The sequence below is a fragment of the Pinus tabuliformis genome, chromosome 3_1 (assembly GCF_031772625.1).
Source record: "Pinus tabuliformis cultivar Carrire ecotype Pingquan chromosome 3_1, CPIR1, whole genome shotgun sequence".
NCBI lineage: Eukaryota > Viridiplantae > Streptophyta > Pinopsida > Pinales > Pinaceae > Pinus > Pinus tabuliformis.
The window spans coordinates 662,589,270-662,614,278 of NC_142301.1; the positions used below are offsets into that span (position 1 = coordinate 662,589,270).

Genomic DNA, 25,009 nt, shown 5'->3' on the forward strand with positions numbered 1-25,009 from the left:
GCTTTTGGTGGCCATTGTCCTGAATTGCAGAAGTTTGCAATTCATATTTTGAGTCAAACTTGCAGTGCTACTGGGTGTGAGCGCAATTGGTCTGCCTTTGAGAAGATTCACACAAAGAAGAGAACCGTTTGGATAAAAAACAGTTAAGTGATCTAGTCTATGTCCATTACAACCTCCGACTTAGATGCAACCAATTGCTGAACAAAAGACCTGATTTAGATCCCATTGTGTTGGAAGACATTGATCCAACATCAGATTGGGTAGTGGAGAGTCATCCAACAAAGTTTGATTCTGATGAGGATCTTGATTTGGATTTACATATGGAGGCATCACTCGAACATGATGTTCAGTTGAATGCAGATCCTGATCTACTTGTACCAGCCTCAGCCTCACAGCCAAAAAGTCCTCCAGTTGCAGGCGCTTCCTTTGCTCGGCCACGACAAAAGCGTAGCCGCATATCTCGTCTATCTCAGATTGCATCTGCTGCACAGCCTGCTAGTGCTACCACTTCTACAGTTGCAGTTGGAGATGATGATGAGGAGCAGCCATGGGGCCCCCTGTTTGACTTTGATGATGATCCAGAGATTGATCCACATGATCTTGGCTCCTCTGGCAGTAGCTACTAGCCAGTGGTACTGGTCACAGTTTACTTTTGTTGTAGAGGCCATTTCTAGCCTCCTTGGTTATGTGTTTTTGTTTTGATCATGTATGTATTGGACAGTGCACTGGGTGCCATTTTGATATAATGGATATATTCATGAGCCTACTTTGATCATATGTTGTCATCCATTTATATTCTAATGCTGTGTGTTTGGAAACATGAATGAAAATCTTTAAAATTATGTTTTTTATAAAAAAAATAAATATTTAATGTATTTTTTAAAACGAGCGAGTCATTGAATTCGAGCCGGCTGAGTCGATATCGAGTCGAAGTAGGGTGCCATTTTGATATAATGGATATATTCATGAGCCTACTTTGATCATATGTTGTCTTCCATCTATATTCTAATGCTGTGTGTTTGGAAACATGAATGAAAATCTTTAAAATTATGTTTTTTATAAAAAAATAAATATTTAATGTATTTTTTAGAACGAGCGAGTCATTGATTTCGAGCCGGCTGAGTCGATATCGAGTCGAAGTCAGAGTCGGAGTTGACCCTTGGCCGAGTCGGAGTCGGAGTCGGTGTTTTAAAACATTGGTTGATATGTGAATATCGATGATGTTGATATCGAAGGACAAAGCATGTGCACACTTGTAAAACCTCCGATTTTCATGAAAGTTGCGATTGCGGGATTAAAGGAATGACGTGGCACGTGGGACCTCCAATATGGGTATAACCTCTCTTATGATGCGATTTCTGTGAATAATTAAGTCTGTGGATGAAAGACTCTCTGATATAATTTTAATATGTGACATCATAAGTCGGCCTCTCCTCTAATAAACATGTCTTTTGGGTATATTGATGAGACTCATATATATATACAAGTTGAAATGCTTTAGTTCTAAGCATCTATCTCGGGCATAAAAATAGAGCATAAAGAAGTTCACAACTCGTGAAGTTGAAGAGACAGAGGAAGCTGAAGGAACAATAGAAAGAAAGTTGAAGGTCGAGTGAAAGCAGAGGAAGCCGAAGATCAAATGAGAAAGAAGGAAGCCGAAGGTCAAGCGACTCTGCTGAATGGGTTAATCTCTGAAAGGCTTGAACCTGTGATGAATTAATAGGAGAAGTACATATCGTAACTCAAAAGAACAATTCAGTGAGGCGAAATAAGGTTTGATTTGCCATCATTTGAAGGGAGCAATAGACTACACTAGTATTGAAGTATTTGTGAGTATGATCCTTGGAAGTAAGATATCGCGACACTAAGAACAGTGAGAAGCAGTCACTCCTAAAGCACTTACGCGGCAGATAGAACAACGGGTTGAAACAGAGAATTGTTTTTTTGAGACAATGAGGCTTAACACAACTTATCAAAGATATCTTGTTGAAAAGCATCAGCAAATCTTGGAGACATTATTGGAGATCATGATGGCTATTTGAAATCATCATGAGGTAACTTTGCAGACTCTGTGTGAGCAATATGAAGAGTTGTGAAGACTCCTTCATATGAAGACAAGTTGTCATTGATGATGTCACATGGAGACTACAGTGAAGCTGTAGATTGACAGAACATAATGAAGAAGATTTTGAGAGCAGTGTAATACAATCAAAACAATTCTTGACAAAGCAAAACTATAGGGTCAGAGCCCTTGGGGTTGGTGCCTTAGAGTTGGAAGGATTGGTGTCCTTGGAGTTGGTGCTCCTAAATCCAAGGCTGGTGCATTAACAAGATAGGGTTGGAGCCCTTGGGGTTGGTGCCTCAGAATTGGAAGGATTGGTGTCCTTGGAGTTGGTGCTCCTAAATCCAAGGTTGATGCCTTGACAAGACAGGGTTAGTGCCCTAGAAGTTGGAGCCTCACAAAAAGTCCAAGTTGGTGCTTGGCAACAGGTTGGCACCTTATATACATTGTACTTGATTTATTGTAAATATTATATTAATAAAAGCATTTATTCCTATTGTTCATTTTGTGTTCTAAATATAAATGATTTAACTGGTAAAAATAACAATTGAAAAGTAATACTGATTCACCCCCCTCTCAGTATTTCCAACGCTCGCCACGTGGAAGGACAAGATAAATTTGGTTAAAAAAATGGTAAATGATGCTGAGGGGCTTTCAAGTTCAGTTGTGAAATCTATCAGCCAATCACTCAAGGAAGCCAATTTGTTCTCAAGTGATGAAGATGATGTTTTTCCAAAAGTTGATGTATTACAACAAAAGTGGCAAAGTAACCTGGTAAAATGTAGTAAAAGGATCGAGCAATTGTCAAAGGTAGATTTCGAATTGACCTGGGAGTTTTCAATTAAACCACATGGTTATTTGCAAGTAACCATGGCTATTATGGAACAAACAACTCAGCTACTGCCACCTTTACAAGCTCATGCCTTCAATTGTCAAATGAACATCAAGCCTCATTCTCCTCCTGAGCTGGCATCACTTCTAGAAGTTCATCAACAATGGCAAATGCCCACTGGCTGCACATCTATAACAGTTCATCCGAATTGATTATTTTGTTTTATATTTTTACTAATAGCTATTTTATTCTAGGTTGTTTCGTTTTAGTTGAGAGAATAGTGGAATGCTGATTATTCTCTCTATTGTTTTGAAAAATTATTTAAGGGCCTCTCGAGCTCAGGCTTTAAGGGTTCTGAAATTTTGCAAGAATTGCTTTGTTACAATATTGTACCCTATGTTTTCTCTAATATAAGTTGAACCACTTGTTGATTCCAGATCTATGAATAGTAAGGCAAAATTGCTACTTTTATCAGCTTTGTTTTATTTTGATTTATAATTGGAATCTCATCTTATGCTTTGCCACTTATGCTTATGATTAGTTGATTGAAATATTATCACTTTTGATATATTTCTATTTGATTGATTATAAGTATAAGAGAAATGAAAGTTATATGTGAATGATTTATAAAATTAATTCAATTAATTTATCTTTCTGTTGCTTTAATTAACAAAATAGCTTGAAGATCTATATTTTCAGTTATTACTTATATCTCTTTTTCACATATAAAGTATCAACACTATGGTTATTAAGTAGTTATTAGTATATATCATAATTTAATGCATGCTTTTATTTCCTATTTTATCAGATATTACCAATCTATTCCCACTCCATTTCTATATCTTCCACCCTTTATAAGTCTCCATTCGCTAGAGCAACCACTGAACGAGTAATTGTGCCCAATTCAAAACTAGTCAGAACCACCATTCCAAATAGAAAAGAGTGTAAATTGGGTCTCCTAAATATATCATAATTTAATGCATGCTTTTATTTCCTACCCACTCCTTTTCTATATCTTCCACCCTTTCTAAGTCTCCATTCGCTAGAGCAACCATTGAACGAGTAATTGCACCCAATTCAAAACTAGTCAGAACCACCATTCCAAATAGAAAAGAGTGTAAATTGGGACTTTGACTAGGTGGTCTCCTAAATATTGATGAGTACAATTGTGGCCACCAACATGACCCTCTACATACACATGTTCCAGCCATATCTTTCTCTCATCTGACATTCCTCCTTGAAGGAAGGTGGTTCATCCATCAACAAGTATTTTTACCATTTTGCAATCATGTCCTATTGCTTATTGTTTTGGGGCATGCTAATATGAACCAAGGGGTGATCAGGATAATTGATCGATCTTGAGTGTATCTTGGTTCCCTTACTTCATCTAGGTGCTTAGTCTTTGATCCTAGTGTAGTGGGACCTCCTCTGAGGCCTTAGGTGTAATGTCCCTTTTTCAAGACATTGGCCGAGGAGAGTATCCCATTAGCTTGGGTTATAAATTAAAATTAATTATGGCCTTATGGGAGAACTAAAAAATGACTAAAGAAAAATAAATATTATAATTATAAGTCACTTTAATTAAAGAAGAAAAAGACCCATGGTATTCGAATGACTCATGGTATTCTCCCATGGTATATTGATAGCCATGACTATCAAAGGAGATGAGAGTTCACTGCTTAGGCATGCATTTGGGATTATTGTTTTGTTGTTGTTAAGTTGAGCTCTTGGAGTTTGTCTGGGTGAGAGCCCACGTTATGTAGAGGGTTAGTTTCGGTGGTTAGTGGTGCACCCTAGCTTATCTAGTGAGGAGGGGTTTTAGTATTGAGAGATATACCCTATCCACTCAAAGAGGAGGAATCAAATCAGATTCGCTCATTGGGCGTAATGTGGAGATCGCGAGGAGAGGTCAATCAGATCTCTAACATGGGCATAATGTTGGAGGAGCTTTTGTCAGCCATTCAAATATCTTGCTGGTGTTTTAATGCGGGCATAACGTTGGAGGACCTATTGTCAACCATTTAAATATCTTGCTGGTGTTTTAATAGGTTCTAATCCATATTTGGCATGCAATATCATATTCCAATTACTAAAATAAGGCTAAGTTTTTGATAAATATTGTTTGTGTTTGTCTTGCTAAGTTTTTGCAAAAGCTCTATTGTGTTATTTTTATTTACGACTAAATGTACATTTTTCTAAGAAGTCTGAAGAGAAGATTTATCAAAAAATTAAAAAAATAATTAAAAGGAATATTACGGTGGTATTAGTTCTGGTTTTCCTACCAGCTTAAGGGATCTAGCAATGGAAGGCTTATTATTTTTGCCAGAAGCATGAAATTTTGATGCAAAATTAAAACTAGCGCAGGGCAGATGAAACCCTAGCATGCAAGAGAACTGCATTGAGAGAGAGAGAGAGAGAGAGAGACTAGCACGAACAATTTGAATTAACAAAATTTCGTATGATCATTGGAAGGGCCGAATCCACTAATTTGTAGGAGGCCAAGTCATTTGTTGTAAGAGTCGAAATCGTTATTGTGTCGAGTTCGAATTTATTTTGCTGGGCCGAATTTATCTTGCTGTGTCAAATTTCTCTTGTTAGGGCAAATTTTTCGTGTTGGACTGGATTTATCTTGTTTGGCTGAATTTATCTTGTTGTGCCCAAATTTTTCTTGCTGGGCCAAAATTATTCTGTTGGGCCGAATTTATTTTACTTTGTTGAGTTTCTCTTGCCAAGACAAAATTATTTTATTGGGCTGAATTTATCTTGTGTGCTGAATTTTTCTCGTTGGGTTGAAGTTATGTTAGTATCGAATTTATCTTGCTATGCAAAATTTCTCTTGCTGGACCAAATTTCTCTTGTTGGGCCGAATTATTTCGCTGGGTTGAATTTATTAATGGAGAGGCTGAATTATTGCAAAAACTTAATTTATTGGTGGAGACGCCGAGTTATTGTAGTGGTTAAATTTATTGGTAGCGAGGTTGAGTTATTGCAACAACTGAGTTTATTTGTGGTGAGGTCCTATTATTGCATTAGTTGATTAAATTCTCCAAGTAAAAAAAACGATTCTTCCTTTGTATTATTAAAAAAATTGGCTAGTTTTTCTGCTATGGCCATTTTTCAATGAAAATTTTGTGATTTACTAGTTATCCATTTTTTGTTGGAATTTATTAAATTTTTCGGAAAAATTACTTTTGGATATTTTCTAAAGAAATTTGATAAAAAAAATTGAGAATTAAATTAAAAGGATTGGCATTTGAAAATTTGCTCAAGGACGACAAATGGAAACAAGCCTTAGAAGACCTCACAAATGCCATAAATAACTTGGCAGGAGGGCAACACTAGCTCAACAATACATCAATTGGCTCTTTGGACAATAATGCTCTTATGGAGCAAAGAACAAGACAAATCAACAAACCCTTTTCCAAAGGAGTTCATATTACTCTCTAGCAAAAGCAACAAAGGGATTTGCAGAAAGAAAAGGACGTGGGAAATTTGCTTTTTTACTTGGATGAGATTTGAAGTTTATGAAGACAGGGGATGTCCTCTCTAAATTAGAAGAATTAGACACATGTTTGTCCAAAGTAGCACAATCTGATTGGAGGATATTAAGTTGGGCAGTGAAGCCATTAATGCTGGCCTTGATTCAACATAGGTTTATGGAACATCCTTTTAAGGACATAAGACTTGTAGTTTCTTCTTGCTTTTGTGAGATCATAAGGAGAACTGCTCCTATCCCTCCCTACAACGATGACATTCTAAGAATGGTGTTACAGTTGGTTGTGGAGAGCTTCCAGGAATTGCATGATATCAAGGATCTTACCCTTGATAAGAAACTTCAGATCTTCGATATGGTGGCCAAAACCAAAATATGTGCCATTATGTTCAATCTAGATTGCAGTGATTTGATTTTTCAAATATTCCACTATTTCTTTACCAACATTAGAGAATATCATCTTGGCATTGTAAATATTAGCATGCAATATATTTTGTCTTTTATTCTAGGTGATGACAATGCCATTTGCAAGTAGCTGCAATCGAAGGTGTTGGCTATTTGGAGGAAAGTGTAGGTTGTTTTGCCTACTACTCGTGAACTCCCAGGAAGATTGATTAAGCTCAACCTTAAATAGTTCAAAAGGCAGCTAACTAAAAGATAACTATGTTGCATGAAACTTGTAGGAACCTGACGTTTTGGGTTGTACCCGTACCCAAAACTCTAAAACTTGGTCGAAAATCGACCATATGTAATCATCTATGAGAGTTGATATAGACTTGGTTTTCCTTCTAAATTGTCATCTATGGCTTTATTTCCTTTTTTCCTGCAAGATAATGTGTTATTCACTTATTTATAAATTTCTTTATATATATATATATATATATGACGTTTCGACCAACGTTTCCATTTTTGGGAGGTGATGTTTCTAAACATACCCATTTCGGAAACTCTGAAACGTTTCAGTGCTTTGGGGCCTGATGTCTTAGTTTTACATGATCCTTGAGCATTTTTTGGAGCATGGAACACTTTTTAGCCCTTACCTCACTTTTTGAGGGCTTATTAAGCTCATTTAGAGGTTGATGCCACACTATTGGAGCATTTATTCCCACACATGGGATTTTATGGCATATTTGTCTTGTTTTTGAGCTATGAGATTTTCCTGTAACCTCTTTCTCATGGAACTCTCAAATGTGAACTTGTCTTTAGGGCATTTAGTTAATTTTATTTGTAAAGTGAGGGGAGGAAAGCTCATATAAATAGAGCCCTCCCCTCATTTAATTATTCATCATCACACATGTGAATTCGACATCTCTAAAAAGAGTGTGACTTGCTTCCTTATTCACTACTTGGGCATAATGTGATATTTTATGAATGTGATTTTTTGGCTTGGGGACACTATTGTGGGATTGAATGGGGAGCTATTGTATTTTTATTGCTGATTATTGATATTTTGCATACTTTAAATGTTTTAAGTAGGGTTTCTATTGCTCCATGCCTAAATGCTTATCATTGGTTGGTAAAACTTTGCTTCATTATTGCATGTAGAATTGTCTTCTTCATAGCCTATAAGGAAACTCCTCGTGTGCAAAGCTTATAATTAATTTCTCCCCTCACGAGAATAGTAGCCAGGGTTTTACTAGTGGATACACTAAAGCATCTCCCCTTACTCCATCAAGATCTTTCCTTGGCATTTGACTCCATTAAGACTCCATTTTCCCTTGTACGTTAAGGAACTAGTCTAGAAGTGTGTTGATCAACCTCAAAACTAAATCAAATTATCTTAAACCCTCACTCTCCTAGACAGCTAGGGAAGCCGTTAGGATTTTAAGAGCGAATTTGTGTGTAAAGTGCTATTTTAGTGCATAGGAGTGGCTCCAAATTATAGGATAATAACTATATGTTAGAAAATCGGAAAGGCAAAAAGATTTTCTTTTGTTGATAATACTTGTGATTTCTTTGAATTATTACTGTAATATTTCTTGTGTTCTTTTATCTTAGTTCATCAAGCAATTACCAAAAACACGAAGATCAAGGACACCATATGTAGGCACACAACTAGGGCAAAACCCCTATATAGGGGAAAACCCAGTCAAGAACTCTTCCTTCAATAATTCAAGATGAGATAGACCAAGACCCTAGACCAAAAGACCTTCCTCCTTCACAAAGTCAACTCTTCCTTCTGATTGATGATCTCTTCCAAAGTTATGAAGTGCCAACTTCTCAAATGTAGCTTCAACCCAGCTTTAGGACTTCAGTTTCAATCTAGCAACTTTAGTAGCTCCAACCCAGTAGCGTCATAACTTTGACCTTGATGCAACTTCACAACTCCGATGCAGATTCACAACTTCGACCTTGATGCAACGTCACAATTCCGATGCAACTTCACAGCTTTGATGCAACTTCACAACTTCGATGCAGTTTCCCAGCTTCGATGCAACTTCATAGCTTCGATGCAGTTTCCAAGCATCGATGCAGCTCCAGAATTTCGTTGCACATGAGAGAGAGAGAGATCCAAAACTTTGATTCTAGCTTCCTTCTTGAACTTCACACTTTTTTTTGCTCCTAGCAACTGGAATTCGAACTTGTGTGAGATGTCTTCCAAGTGAGTAGAGTTGTTTCTTATATATAGTCATCTTAGGTGATCGAATTCTTCTAATGAGGCCGACTTGTGCTTCCTTGAGGCTGACTTGGTGGAGGAGGCCTAATTGACCTAATTTACATTAAAATGCTTTTCTTTCTTGACAAATAATTCCCAAGAAGGGTTCTTTACATTGTGGCTTGGACAAGGACACTCAACATAAACCCTAGAAGTCTTCAATGGAGACTTTGACCTAAAAAAATTTGACCCAAGCATGAAACCCATGCTTTAATAAGCCAATTTATTTAATAATAATTTTTTTTTTTCTTTCTTTTGACAAATATATTTCAAATATAATTATGAAGATTGACACTAGTTACATTCTTCAACACTCCCTCTTAACTAGGGAGGTATTCATAATTACCTATATCTATAGAGGTACATGGAAGATCTCCAAAATGAACTACGAAGAGTTCTAGCACACTCAGTGCTGCAAACTAGATTCCTGACCAGGGTAATCTATCCGGGTGGGACTAAGATGGACTAAAGCTTTCAGCCACTCTAGGTACCATCAGGCTTACTAACTAACCATCAACCCAGGGATCTAGGTGCATATCCAAGGTCAGAGCTCCAAGACCAACACCACCCTCCCTCTTTGGGATCTAGACATCAAACACACATAGGCCGACCAAATGTCCTCCTAAGCATCCGCCATTAGATGCTTCATCTCTCCCTAATAAATTAGATATATCCATTTGTCCAAGCATGCTTCCCAAGTGTTCATCCGTCTTCATGGAGAGATTTACCTGTTCAAACACAACCCCAATCAGTAATAAAATTTCAAATACATATACAAGTAAACTCAAACCTTCAGGGTCCTCATTCATTCAGATGCTGCTTGTATCATCAAGTTTTTCATATTCAATTTTGTTGGAATATTTCTTCTCCTTTATTTCTTCAGCAACACCAAATACATCCTCAGTACTTCTCAAGTATTTTTCATGAACATTCCTCTGTAGTCCTTTTTCTTAATTCAAAGTCTTCACTGTCATAATGTGCCCTCCCTCTCAACCAGGGAGATATTTCCTTTCTTCTATCCAAGCTCCCTCTTAACTTAGGGAGATCAACAACGTCATAATATCAGAGAAATTTCATTCTTATGTCATAAAGGTCATCTTGATCATCATCATTCATATAACATTCTTTATTGAACATCTTCATTATCTTGAAGATTATGTTACCTGAAAATTTTTAATAGCAAGTACAACCAAATACAAACATACAGAAGCATGAAGTTAACTATATCAAAATTATGTTAATACATTGGAAGCATCAAAACATTCAAACTTTTGACATTAAATACCTAAACCTAGTTAGGTTTATAGAAAGTTACATACTCATCTTCTTGCTAGTGTTTTGTCACAAACCCTAGACTACATCATCAAAACTCAAAGCAACTCAATCAAGAAAACAATCTCATTCTATCTAGAGATTATGACAAACTCTGCGATGATTTACTGCAAACCCTAAATTCCATCTTCGAGACATAGCCTTAGATATCAATAATTCAATCAAATAACAATTCTACCATGCATCTAAGGTTTCAACAATTTTTAGAATTTACATGTCAGACACTACTAGGGTTTGTTGCAAACCCTAGATATTATCATCAAAGCTTAATCATATCAATAATAAAAAACAATATCATCATGCCCTAGAATATTAATCTCTACTGGAGTTTTCTTACAAACTCTAAACTAAAACATGAGCATTAACAGTGAAGTTAGCATTCTTGCATATACATATCTAGGATTTCATGCACTAACATTTCATATTCATACGTACTAGGTAAATCTAGGATACAAACATCAATACATCAAAGTTAGATATACAACAATTTCATTCAAACTAGGGTTTCGATCATACAGACGAATATACACCTATGGTTTCGATCTTAGGACCTTACTATAGTTATTACAAGGGTTTTTCTCATAAACCCTAATTCATCAAACCCTAAATATTTAGGGTTCCAATTAACAAGAAACCCTAAAGGACTAGGGTTTCAATCATAACAACACCAAAACCCTAAAACATAAAATGAATAGGTGTAGCATAAAAACTATGCTGAAGTATGAAAAACTGATAGCTTGTAGAGCTAAAACACGAAGATTGGTAGCTTGAAGGCTTTAATATAAAAATACACACAGGTATTTAATATAATAATTTATTAATATATATAAAATGTATAAGGTGATTTGTATGTACAATGAGGCCCCGCTTTTATACCTCAGCAGGTGACCTTTCGTGAATGGGCATGTCTTTTAGACATGCCTTTTCACTTAATTTATTGACTATTTAACCTATTTAATATTTAATTATTTAATATTTACGTTAATTTTATTTATCTAATGTTTATGAATTATATTCATAACATAGCCTCTCGCTTTGGAAGCTTTGTCCTCAAAGCTTTAATGCTGGGGGTTTTCTTCACTTAGTCGTTGTCGTCTCGATGTATACAACTTGGTCATCGATTTGTCATGTAGCTTATCTGTACTATTTCCTTGGATTTTTTTTGTTTTGTTTTTATTTATTTATTTATTTTTTATATATATTTTATAATAATAATAATTTAATTAATTAAAATATATTAATTAATTAAATTATAATTATAGTATATATATAATATATAATCATGTGATATATAAATAATTATATATATAAATATTTTTATATAATTATGTTATATATAAATAACTATAACGTGTGTATATATATATATATATATACATATATATATATATATATATATATATCTATATATATATATATATATCTATATATATATATATATATGAACCAAAACGCTAACGCAACGGTTTGTTTGACACGATCGAAGGGTTATGCCTCTTGGCAGTAGAGCATATATAAACGATTTTTTTGTCGGCCGACAGATAGAATGCGAACAGGAACGTTGAGACAGCGTTATTGCAATGAACTTTACGTTAAGAGGCTAAGGAGACTGCAGGTTCAAAAGTTTTCAAAATCTAAAGGAGACTAGAATAACTCTGATTCCAGTATTGAAGAACAGCGGATTGACAGCGTGGCAAATTTAGCATGGTGTCGATCACTTGGTCTGTCAACTCCTTCAGCCTTGGCCGGCCATTGAAGAGGTAGCGACCAGGCAAAGAGCTCATAGCAAAATCGAACACAACCTTGATGTCGTCCATCGACACCGCGGCAGTGATTTCAAAGATGTATTTATTCATAATCATGGCATACAGCAAGTGTTTGCCACTGAATGAACCCTCCCCCTCTTCTGGATGCAAGAGTGCATAGTTCAGAATTAGATTCGAAGAATTTAACAGATAAATATAGAAAGGCCGCAACACTATACGGTTAACAATTGTGGTGCGATATTTGGCAGAGAGCTGACACAAAATCTTCAAAACCTTCTCTAGCGCGGCTGATCGATCAACCCTAACCCCATACGGATTTGTTTCCTTTGATTCCAAGAAACGGTAAACAAGAACATTCAGTGCTCTGGACAGAGCGCATCCGGCAATCCACGCATCAAATCTCTCATAACTACAATACGCATATACGATATCTGCACATCGGATGAGATCGACACTACGCGTGCGTAGATCATTCAGGATGTCATAGATGAATTTGCCAAAGAAATCCCACCTGATGATTCGATGTATCTGTGGATTCTTACATGTGACCTCCAAGATGCGCATGATTCTGCCGACGTCTTTTTTGTATCTTCCCACAAAATCGTAGTCATCGCAACAATTGTAAACGGTAAGCATTATGCCAAAGAAGCTCTCGGCCCAGAAATGCGTGCCCAAAATAAAATTTCCGTCCTCTTCAGTGAAGTCTGTCATTTCAGTATCTTCCCCGTTTGAAACAGATATTATCTGTTGTATGGTAAACGCTTGGTTCTGAGCTGCTTCTTCCAATCCCTCATAGCATTGCAAGAGACACCTAGCAATGCTGACATCAGCCTCTACATTTTTGTCATCATTTCCTCCTGTGAATCTTCTCGTGATAATTTTGGATTGTTCATATATGTTTCTCATTTTTCCAATTAAAGAACTATCACTTCCAGTGTTATGAGTGGAACTACCATTTGTGTCACTTTCCCTGCAGGATCCCATCAATATTGAAAGGAGATCTAGATAATGTTTCATTGCCGTCAATAGAGATACCAGCTGATGATACAGATTGTTCCTTGCACATATGTCTAGCATTAAATCATTGACCACAAAGTATTCTAAAAGTCGACTAAGAATGTTTTCCCGACTGAGAAGAACATATGATGAGAAGCCTAAGAATGATTGTTTCATAGCTTTATGATTAAGAATATCTGTTAATGATGCCAACAAATTTTTTGCACGACAGTTAAGTTCCTTCTCAAACTTTCTCATTTTCTTGTCAGGGGTACTTTCACTTTTGCAACCACCGAATCCAGTACCAGCACTCCAGGCAGTCTTCTTCCCCTGATTTGATCTGTCAAGAGGGGACCAATAGCCACCCAATGATACTGTAGCAACCCAGTCATGATCAATATCATAAGGCGGAATGCGAAGGTTGCTGTTAGAGTTAACAGTTCCAAGGGCATAGTCGTTAGAGTTAACACTTACTGTTGTATAGTCATTAGAGTTAACACTTACTGTCATATACTCAGTATGAATTGATTCAAGATCTTCCATTATCCCATAAATTATGTAGTTTTCTGCTTCCCTATTAGGTTTAGAATCAATCTCTGAATTAGAATCTTCAAAATCTTCTACAGCTTCTTCTTCTTCACCTTCATCTTCACTAGATAGACACTCACTGACCTCACTTTGGTTATCCTCACCTTCACTAACCCCTTCCTCTTCAAATGAAATTTCCTTTCGACATGTTTTAATTGCTGCACATGAGTTTTGTAAATGCTGAAATACTTCTTGAATACTGATTTGTTCGACATAATTAGGATGTGAACGTAATGGCACATTGTGCGGCGAACAACGTTCAAAGGCCCGCGTGATTATATCATATGCCATGGCTTTGATACCACTATAGCATAAAAACTATGCTGAAGTATGAAAAACTGATAGCTTGTAGAGCTGAAATACGAAGACTGGTAGCTTAATGGCTTTAATATAAAAATACACACAGGTATTTAATATAATAATTTATTAATATATATAAAATGTATAAGGTGATTTGAATGTACAATGAGGTCGTTTTTATACCTCAGCAGGTGACCTTTCGTGAATGGGCATGTCTTTTAGACATGCCTTTTCACTTAATTTATTGACTATTTAACCTATTTAATATTTAATTATTTAATATTTACATTAATTTTATTTATCTAATGTTTATGAATTATATTCATAACAATAGGTTTCCTAGATTTCATCAACCCTAAATAGACTAGGGTTTCATAATCAATATTGACACACCCTTAGGTTAGTGTTTTATAGTGAACCATTTTTAGGGTTCCACAAGAATGATAATATAATGAGGTTAGATTCATTCTAATGATTAATCACCCTAACAAGAATCTTTGTGATTCAAAACCCTAGACATAACGATGTTAGTAATGTACAACAAAATTTTAAAAGAGAATGAACATACCTTTTACATGAAGAGAACTTTATAACAAAACTTATAGTCTAAGACATACCTTAAGTTGTTCCTTAACAAACCTTGTAGGACATCAATTCTTGAGGGGCTTCCTTTGCAACAAAACTTCTTCCATGATTCAAATTTGTCCTTTGAAGTCTTCTCCATAATCATTGTGTATTTTGCAATCTTTTCCTACCAAGGAAAATACAAAGAAAAGCTTATTAGCATATAATACAAACAGATCTTGATATGAGAGGGAAACCAAACATGAAAAGTTGAAACAAAGAATAAGATACTCATCTCTTGTTGAAATGGTGGAGGCTCCCTCTTAATCCAATCTTTGAGGGATAACTACAACTTATCAAAAATTCAAAAATGTTCTAACAAGACATGTTAGAACTATAAACTCTAGAAATCAAAACTTAAAAATAGAAGACTAAGAGGGATATGAGGGAGAGGACTTAGTAGTATAAGTCCTTGAATTCTGTTTTTGCAGTCTTATTTTTCTTGGGTGGAGCTTCATCAACAACATTCACATGTTCTCTTTCTCTCTTTTTATTCCTTGGATTCTTTGGACAATGACTTTTTTAGTGACCCATCTTGTGACAATTGTAACATTCGATCTTTGATAGGTCTACTTTCTTCTTTGGTGCTTTGTATTTCTTGAAGGTTCCCTTCTTCTTGTGATGAGCAGAATAGGCATTTGAGATTTTCTCCTCTTCATCCTCCTTGTTGTTTACTAATGATATTTTGGCTTCTTCTTGACTGCATGCATTCCACATTTGTTCGAATGTTGGAGTATCCTTCCAAATGTTGATTCCTGATACAAAAACACTCCATGATTTTGGTAGACCTAGAAGGGTAGTAACTATGAGCTCTTTTTTTGGTACAATTTCATCTATTGCTTGAAGTTCATCTTTGATTCTAGATATCCTTATAAAGGACGATGCGACGGTATCATCTTTCATCATCTTAATAGTTCTTAATTCATTCTTGAGGCTTGCAATTTGACCAATGTTCTTGATTGTGAATAGTTTGGATAGAACCTCATACATTTCTTGAGCAGAATCTATGTTGGATATGTATGGAATTAGGTTATCCTTAACTCCATCCACTATAAGGTTCATATCCAAGATTTAGATTTCTCTAAACTTTTTTTTTTCCTGCTTCACTTGATTCATCTGTAGGCTTCTTGATTTTTCCTTGAACGATATCCAAAATTTTGTTCTTTTCGAGAATGAGGTCTATCCTCTTTTTCCAGGCTCTATAGTTGGAGGTTCCTTCTAATTTGTTTTCTCCCTTCATTGAGTTTGACACAGTTCTTGTAGATAGTAGGCTTTTCATTATATATGATCCCCTTGGACTTTCCTAGATCTCTTTTTCCTTGATAGATCTTTAACTTGCCTTTTTCTTCCTTCTTTACCTTAGCTCTGATACCATGTTAGAAAATCGCAAAGGTAGAAAGATTTTCTCTTGTTGATAATTACTTGTGATCTCTTTGAATTATTATTATAATCTTTCTTGTGTTCTTCTTTTATCTTAGTTCATCAAACAATTGCCAAAAACACGAAGATCAAGGACACCAGATGTAGGCGCACAGCCAGGGCAAAACCCCTATATAGGGGAAAACCCAGTCGAGAACTCTTCCTTTAGTAATTCAAGATGAGATAGACCAAGACCCTAGACCAAAAGACCTTCCTCTTCCACCAAGTCAACTCTTCCTTCTGATAGATGATCTCTTCCAAAGTTACCAAGTGTCAGCTTCTCAAATGCAGCTTCAACCCAGAATTTCGACCCAGCTTTAGGACTTTAATTTCGATCTAGCAAAATTTAGTAGCTCCAGTCTAGTAGCTTCATAGCTTGGACTTCGATGCAACTTCATAACTTCGATGCAGATTCACAACTTCGACCTTGATGCAGCTTCACAACTTTGATGCAACTTCACAGCTTCGATGCAGTTTCCCAGCTTCAATATATAGCTTCACAATTTTGATGCATTTTCCCAGCTTCGATTGCAGCTTTAGAATTTCGTTGCATGTGAGAGAGAGAGAGACCCAAAACTTCAATTCTAGCTTCTTTCTTGAACTACACACTTTTTCTGCTCCTAGCTACTGCAATTCGAACTTGTGTGAGATGTCCTCCAAATGAGTCGTGTTGTTGCTTATAGATAGTCATCTGAGGTGATCAAATTCTTCTAATGAGGTCGGCTTGGTGGAGGAGGACTAATTGACCTAGTTTACATTAAAATAATTTTCTTTCTTGACAAATAATACCCAAGAAGGGTTCTTTACATTGTGACATGGACAAAGACACTTAACATAAACCCTAGAAGTCTTCAATGGAGACTTTGACCTAAAAACAATTGACCCAAGTATGAAGCCCATGCTTTAATAAGCCAATTTATTTAATAATAAAATTTCTTTTTCTTTCTTTTGACAAATACATTTCAAATATAACTATGAACACTGACACTAGTTACATTCTTCATCAATATAAACCATATAAAAACAAAATCTAGCATCATAAATTGTCTTGCATGCCCTATAAGGGTTGATGTCATCTCTATTTATTGCTGTATACACATATTTAATAGCCCTAAAACCCTTTTGCTTGCATTAGACCTAGTTTCTATTAGAAAGCCATGTTCTTTTCTTATTGAATATCATTAGTAGGGTTTTTCTAAGGCTGCTATATGCCATTCCATGCCTTAATATTGAACATCATTCAAACCCTAACTTATAGCAGGCTTGTCATTGGTCTTAACATAGAGAGCTTGAACTCTAGCTTTGATATCTCGGTCATCTTAGGCCTTGCCAAGCCCTCTACCTAGCTCAGACCTCCAAAATAAGTCACCTCGATCCATAGTATTAGAACACCTTGCAAGTGGCATAGGGAAGCCTCTGTTGTGGTTGTAACCCCACTAAACAGTAGGAGGAAGCATGTTGAGATGTCAGTGGCAACCCTTCCTCATTGTTGCCACAGGGTCTGGCCCTTGCTAGTAAGTCCTTTCACACTACCTGTTAGAATTTGCTGCAACATGGACCCTTTAGTATTTTGACATGGTAATATGTTTATTTTCAATGGTGCACCCTCTCTTGGAGATATGCTTTGTATTTTCCTTCCTATTTTTAAATGGGGTGATCTCTGCTTGGAGAGATTGAAGGCCACATTGTATTTGATATGGTCAACCATTGATCAAGGGTGGTTCTAATTACTCCATTATTCTATTATGTGTTGGAATTGTCATGGAGTTAGTTAGCAAGTAATGTAGTTTATTATAAGATAGAAGAAACTTCCTCTATAAAGAGGAGCTTTCTCTCCATTTGCAAGGGTTGGGAACCCCTCCTCCCTTGGGCTACATTGTATGTCATTTTGGCAAGCTCAATAGAAGATTGGAGGTATTAGTTTCTACTTATGTGAGACTTTATAATTGCAGTCTTTTTACATGTTTATTGTTGCAGGAAACCTTTGTGGTATGGTATGTAGGCCTTGTAATGAGGTATTTCTCATTGGGATGGTGTAACATGAGGATATAATTTCTCTTATTTCCATTGTTGCTGTGTAAAGCTTGGATCTAACAAACCAAATAGGGATTATATCCTCTAAAGTTTGGATGCTTTAGAATGACAACCTTACCTTTCGAAGGCTAATTTCTGCAATAATTTTGAGCCAGATAAGGCTGATCTGTGGCATGCCAATTATTTGCTTTACATATTCATGCATTTCCTCTCTTAGGTCCACGCCTCTATGACTCCATTTTGCCGAAGATTTGCTAGGCACTAGTCATGGGGTTTCCATCACCTTTGTGTTCTCATACCATCCATGTTTTCACCTATACTATAACCACTTGTTTTGTTAAGGTTTACTCTTCAAAAATCCTACATAGGATACCCCCATTCTGTTGAGAAAAGTCAATCTAAAGAGAGAGGAAGAGCTACGGAGGTGATAGTGGATAGCATTCCCAAGTTACACAAAACTAGTAGTTTGGTGCTTGGGATTTTATGCTTTTTGTGTGCTAGATTTGTTTTGTAATGGGACTGTAATGTGGTCTCTTGTGTTGGGGTTTTTTTAATTTGTGAAACTTGTGGTGAAACATTTCTGCGCACATTTTGGCGCAGTAACTGTGCAGGAACAGGGATTTCCTGCAACATAGATTCAAACAAAGCTTAAGTTCAATTCAAACCTAAGCCATTTTATTAATGAATTGATTTACCAGACAGCGTAGGCTGACTGTTTCAACTTTCAGCCCTCTTTGATTCTAGAGAAACTGCTCTGCAGCTAAAATCCTTTGCTTCAATTGACTTATGTCAATAATCTAACATCAATATGTGTATTTTTTTTTCACAAAGTATCTACTTCATATTTTTTTCTTCCTTTTTTTGTGGTGATTTTTCGAACATGCTTACTATGTTTTACATATGTTAAGATGATTCCAAAATATTAAGAGTACCAAAAGCTACGTAGTAATTTGTAAATTATAAGATTAATTTGAAAGGCTCTTTTCTGTGAGTTTTAAACGTTAATTCTAGGAACACTTTCCCCCCCTAAACTCAAGGAATATTCTTGTTCAAGCCTTGATGTGTTTTGAAACTATTGACATGGTATTATTTTAGCCCCTCATGTTCTCGAAGATTTGGTAAGTCCCATTCCCTGTCATCATCACTTAGCAAATATGATGTAGCAACTGTCCTCATGAACCTCAAGCAAGGTCAGAGCAGTCAGGAAGAGGTGGCTTTGCAAAATGTTTGTAAGGGGTAGCTAGGAGCTTCACTTTGAATGTGGTGAGACTAGGGTGACTTGCTTCATGCTTTTCTTCCTTTAGAACTTAGGCAAATAGAGGAACCCTGTTGAAGCATAGGCCCTGTTCAAGAATGCATTCACATCAGGAAGGAGTTGACCTTACGTTTTTCAAAGCTTTTTGCATTAATTGTTTTGCAGGAATAGTAGTAGGTGTTACTGTGCTCTTTATGGATTGATGACTTACAGCTTGCAGCAACTTCATTAATGGCTTATTTTGTACTCATGGTCTCAGGAGATTACTAAGTTTACCATTTTTTCTTTGATGCTTCGATTCATTGTTTTTGTGAACCATTCTCTGATGCAAATTTACAACTCAAATACTGCAGGGAAATCGATGTGAATCATCTGGGCATTGTTCTAATATGGAAACTCCGGAGACAGAAGTTGTGAAAGAAGAATCCAAGTTGGTAGAGAAATATACAAGAGGTACCTTTACTAACAGCAGCCATGGATAAGAGACCTTTTGTGATGTACCTAGGGAGAATATATGGGCTATCCAAGAGGATAATGAATGCAATGTGGCCATAATAATGGAATACCTCCCCAGGTAACCCATATTATCCTCCCTAGGTACATTTTACTCCTTTATTTACTTGACTTGATGATAGGGTATTTTCCGTGATAAGTTGTTTGTTGGGAGATTTGTAGATTGGAATCTGGATGAATAAAAAATCTTCATTTGTTTGATCATTAATGCACATGTGCATGTGTGTGTGTGGATAGATACATACACACGTGCATGCATACATATTTATAAATATTCACACTTACATGCACATATACATGTGTTGATGCAGACTAAATTTTAATATTGATTCATGCCAAAGAATTGTCATGATACATTATTGAACATAAATAAATCCTTGGATATATTTCAGTTTTATGGAATTGCAAGGGTAATGCTGTGTAGGCCCTTTAGGCCCTGTGGGTCAACTATGTTTATGTCATGCAATCCTGAGAGTTCATCCTGTGTGGCTCAACACATGCCACTCTCAGTGTCTTTAAAAATACGAGATAGATGTACAGGCATTCTTTTTATATTTATAGTATGTGCATGTATTTATGTTGCACAAATAATTCCATTAAGTAGAAATACACATGTTTAACATTAAGATTGGTGACATAGCTTTTATACACCCTTGGAGGACTGGAGCCGGCATAATACAATTTTAAAACTAAGACTGGTAAAACATAATGTCAAGCATTAGCTACTGTACAGAGTCACAGACTAGTTTTGGTGGGATTCCTCTGATTGTGAGCCCCCACCTATAGTTAGAATGAATGATGCCATCCTTGGATGCATCTGTGCTTTGGTCCAACCACCCTTCTTGAGTCTCCTTATCTTCTCTTGTTTTGTCAATGGTGGGATGGAATGGATCATTCTTAAATAACTTGTATATCTTGTGGAGTCTACTGCCACCACCATCTCTTTAGTTTGGATCTGGATTGTCACCAGTTTATAGTGGGGTGCTTCGCTCAATGTAGATTGGAAACATCCAAGGGTTCCTTTCTCACTGTACAAGGCACATTTGCGGTAAGGACATCTGGGGGAACCTTGTTCACTGTGCAAGGTATGTTTTTGACGTGAACAATAAGAGTTCCCAAGTGTTTGAGCTCCCTGATAACTTTCTTTGCTTGAATTCAAAATTGCAATGTGAAAGTCTCAGTTGTAACTTTCTTTTGAATCTGCAATGCAAAACTAGTAACAGCATGATAACAGTCATTGTTTGTTAAAAAACAGTATGATAACACTCAATGCAGAAGACATTGGCATGAAGAGCAATTTCTGTGAGCACTGCATTCTTTATCTCTCTATACTAGAAGAATAAGGGTTTCACTATAACCACTTACCACAGCTGCATAAGTGGTTGGCCAATTCTTAATTCTGGTGTTGAAGAGGAAGTTCTCAAGCACGTTTGGTTGCACCAAAAACCAGCAAGGTGCTCTTACAGCTCAGGGTGGGAGAGATCTCCGAGTACATAAATGGATAATGCTAATAAAATGAAATAGAAAAAGTTGTGGCCAACTACCATAGATCCATCTTTACCTCAGATCACTGAAAGGTTTCCACCCACTTTTTTTGATCCTCTTGGTGTTTAATAGATGCAGTGGTAAGATGGATGTCTAGTAGTTACTAGCATTCATGTAATTGTTGACTGCTTAACGGAGTTGATGTGTTGTACTTTGGATCATACAACAAGGTATTGCTTGTCTGGAGGATTTGGAGCAAGGACAATGGGCATTGGACATTGCCTATATTCTATCTGAGACCTTTGTGTAATTTGTGAAGTATGAATGATGAGAATCCTCTTTGCTCAAAACAAAGTGCTTTGCACTGAATGGTATTATTGATCTATATTAGGATGTTGGAACATGATATATACTAAGCTTTGTATGATTTCCTGTAGTGGACTCTTTGCCTGTACAATCATCAATGGACTTTTGAGAAAAAAATGCTTAGTCTGTCACATCAAAACTAGTATATTTCATTTAGTACTAATTTCATCATGTGGAGAATAAATGATTGCGGGTCTTTATCACTGTTTTTTCTGTTAAATCGTTTTGGTTTTGCAGTGCAGGTGGTTGAGGGCACAGTTAAAGGCGATGCTATCCTTGAAGCAACATATTCAGTGGATCTGACACAATCTCCATCTGAACACCGATCAGCTGAATGGTGGGGGCATAAACATGGGTTTGTCTGGGGTGGTCGTCTTGGAGCCAAGTCCGAAGTGAAGAAACCTGTAGCATTGAGAGAAAGTCAGTGTAGTGATGTTGGAAATGGTCAAGTTTCATCCATCAGAAGTGCATTTCGTGAGGAGGACCAAGAAAATCTTTATAATCTTGTGCAGGTATGTAATATTCAGTTCTGTAAAGTTTAAACCATACAAAAGATATTTTGAATGTATTTATCCCAACCAAAAGTCCAACAAAAGTGAAGTATCTCTTTAAAATTTAAAGGCATTAAAATTGATAAAATGCAAGTCAGATCAAGTCCATAAAGTTTAGAAATAACAAGGTAAAGTGGGGAAAATTTATAAGCTTTATGTGAAAACACACATTCAACTTCATTGAAACAACCATTCCCCAATCCGAAGGTGATTGTCATGTGATCCTTGAGCAAATAACAAGTTACAATGACAAGTTACTTGTACAAGGTGCCTCAATTGTCTTTGCAAATGACAAAAGATGCTATGCACAAATCAATAGTTGCCTTGATCATGCCAAAACTTATGAGACATCCTGATAATGATGTGTTATTTTTGGTGGCAACCTACCTTTGCAAAATCATCCAAATTACTGCACCAAAGGCCTTGTATCATAATGATGTGTGTTGAAGGATACCTTTTGTTTAATTATCACAACTTTTCATGGGTTGGATGACATAAATAGTCCCTTGTTTAAAAGGACTACCATATAGGAGAATGTTGCAATGAGTAGGCCTTTTGTTATAATGCTATATCTTGGATGTGGCAAAGTTCAAACTAATCCTCAAAATGTTTAACATTTTCTTCTCTATTATAGCCAAAGCCCAACTAGAATATATCTTTACATTGATGCAAGTTATCATGATCACTATGTTGGAGTTTCAAGATGTTTTTGAATAATTCTTTGTTGTAATGCTAGCTCCCTGAAAAAGGAAAAAGAGAGAGTTTCTTCAGTGTTTCATGGACTTGCTAAGAATGTCATGAAGCAATGTGCAAGCAAGCTTGAACCTTATACGAATCACAGTATGGTTTCAACATTTTCAGGGGAGGAAGATACTAAAGGTAGCCAAATATCAGATAAAGAAAAAAACATTGAATTTTTTGTCTTTGCTATGTAGGTCTGAAGAAAGAACTAAAGAGGTGTCCATGTAGAAGAGCACTGATAGATATATGCCTCCACCCCAACATAGTCATACACCAAATCCAAAATTGGGGAAAATTTTAGAAAAAAAGGTGTTAATGTGACAACCAATCTGGATTACCAATTAAATATTCAAAATATTTGGAATATGAATTAATTTGTTTAGGATAAAATAATATATAATATGCATTAGAATATGATATGATTAGATTACAAATGAGGGCCCTGTATAAATACCTAGGTGAGAGTGCCCTTTCATGAAGAGAGTCATATCATTTAGTTGAAACATGTCCTCTCATTAAAATGTGCCCCCTCACTAATTATTAATTATTATTTACTATGTTCCCTTCCCCTTTAGATTTTTTTTTCCCTCAAAGGATCTTTATGGAAAGGATTGAGGTTCCATGGCTTGTAATGTCTTCACATCATTCTTTGTTTTTGGTGTTGTCAAAGTTGCTGATATGAGATGATATGAACTTCAGAGTGCTCAGCAAAATTGTCGAATCATAAAGGATCTGGCCATTTTAATTTGATTCTTTATGGAACGTGTGGAATTTTGTGTCTAGTTTGTAGCCTAACCCAGTTTTATGTTTTGCATGGTTTAATGCCCAAACCCATCATGAAATACAAGACTGATAATTGCATTTACATAAAACATTAGAGCTACTCTACCATATTCTTTTGCATAGCTAACACATTAGATAAAATATCAAGCACACACAATATTAGACACAGTGATTTTTGGTCAAATTGAACCTGGAAAACCCCACAGCCTCTTGGGGAAAACCAATCTTCGAAGGAGGATTTTAATTGCTAGAGAAAAATTAATGAAAGTACATATTACACAGTACTTATCTTTTCCCTTATTCAGCTGATTTTTCTCTGCTGAGAAGCCTTGAAATTCATGACCCACTGTAACAAATCTCTGCTGTCAGCTATGCGTCGAATTTTGTGCTCAAACTCAGCAGAAATTCTGTGCCCAAAATCAGCGTGGAAAACTGTGTCAAAAGTCTGCTGGAAACCTCCCAGAAACTCATGCCCTGACAGGCTGATGGCAGCCTCAAAAAATACGCTCTCAGGCCCTAAATTTCAACACAAATTTATTGCTCCTGTCTCGGGATTTGTGCAGCAAACTTTCTCTGAAATCTGTCAGGAAAACCAGCCCAGAAATCTCCTCGATTTGTGTGCCAGCAAGCCGCCCCGAGCTCTGCGATTTTCGGTCCCTGTCTACAGCCTTGGAAGTCGAGCTCTCCACATTTCTAGATATTCGAGCCAGCAGATTGTGTCTTCATTTCTCCCGCAAAAGTTTAGGCTATGGCTGCCTCCTCTCCCTAGGAATGGATGGCTGTGATATAATCTTGAGATCTTAGATTGGAGGGCTAATATTAATTCCCAAGATCTGGACCTGTCATACATTGGCCCTATTTTAAGTGGTTTCCTAGTACTTTATAATGTCTTTCTCCTTGGTCACTTTTTCTCTCTTAAAGTGAACTTGACATAACCATCCACGAATGTGACTTGACAAGTACCTGAATATTGAGATGTTAAACGAAAGTCACTTTAATTTTATAAAGTGTCACATGTACTTTTTCCTAGTAAAGTGATTTTATAACACAAGTCACTTGAATAAAGTACAAGGTACATAGTACATTAAAAGCACATTTTCCACTCATGACTTAATTATAACACCTCAAGTCCACCACAAAACTCATTAAAGTGTCTTCCTAGGTCTAGAGACCAAAGACCATAGGAAACACTTCCTTGGTACCCTCCTTAATT

General features: G+C 36.3%; 1 protein-coding gene across 2 annotated transcripts in view; it reads left to right on the plus strand.

The window, feature by feature from the left end:
- LOC149188852 (D111/G-patch domain-containing protein) overlaps positions 1 to 25,009 on the plus strand; it is a 157,244-nt gene that overhangs the window by 81,011 nt on the left and 51,224 nt on the right. The window contains exons 7-8 of one of the 2 annotated variants that reach the window (XM_089411705.1): positions 19,711 to 19,810; positions 21,959 to 22,233. In XM_089411705.1, coding sequence (XP_089267831.1) covers positions 19,711 to 19,810; positions 21,959 to 22,233 — 375 coding nt within the window. The remainder of the gene's footprint in view (positions 1 to 19,710; positions 19,811 to 21,958; positions 22,234 to 25,009) is intronic. The other variant, XM_089411706.1, reaches the window with a different exon arrangement.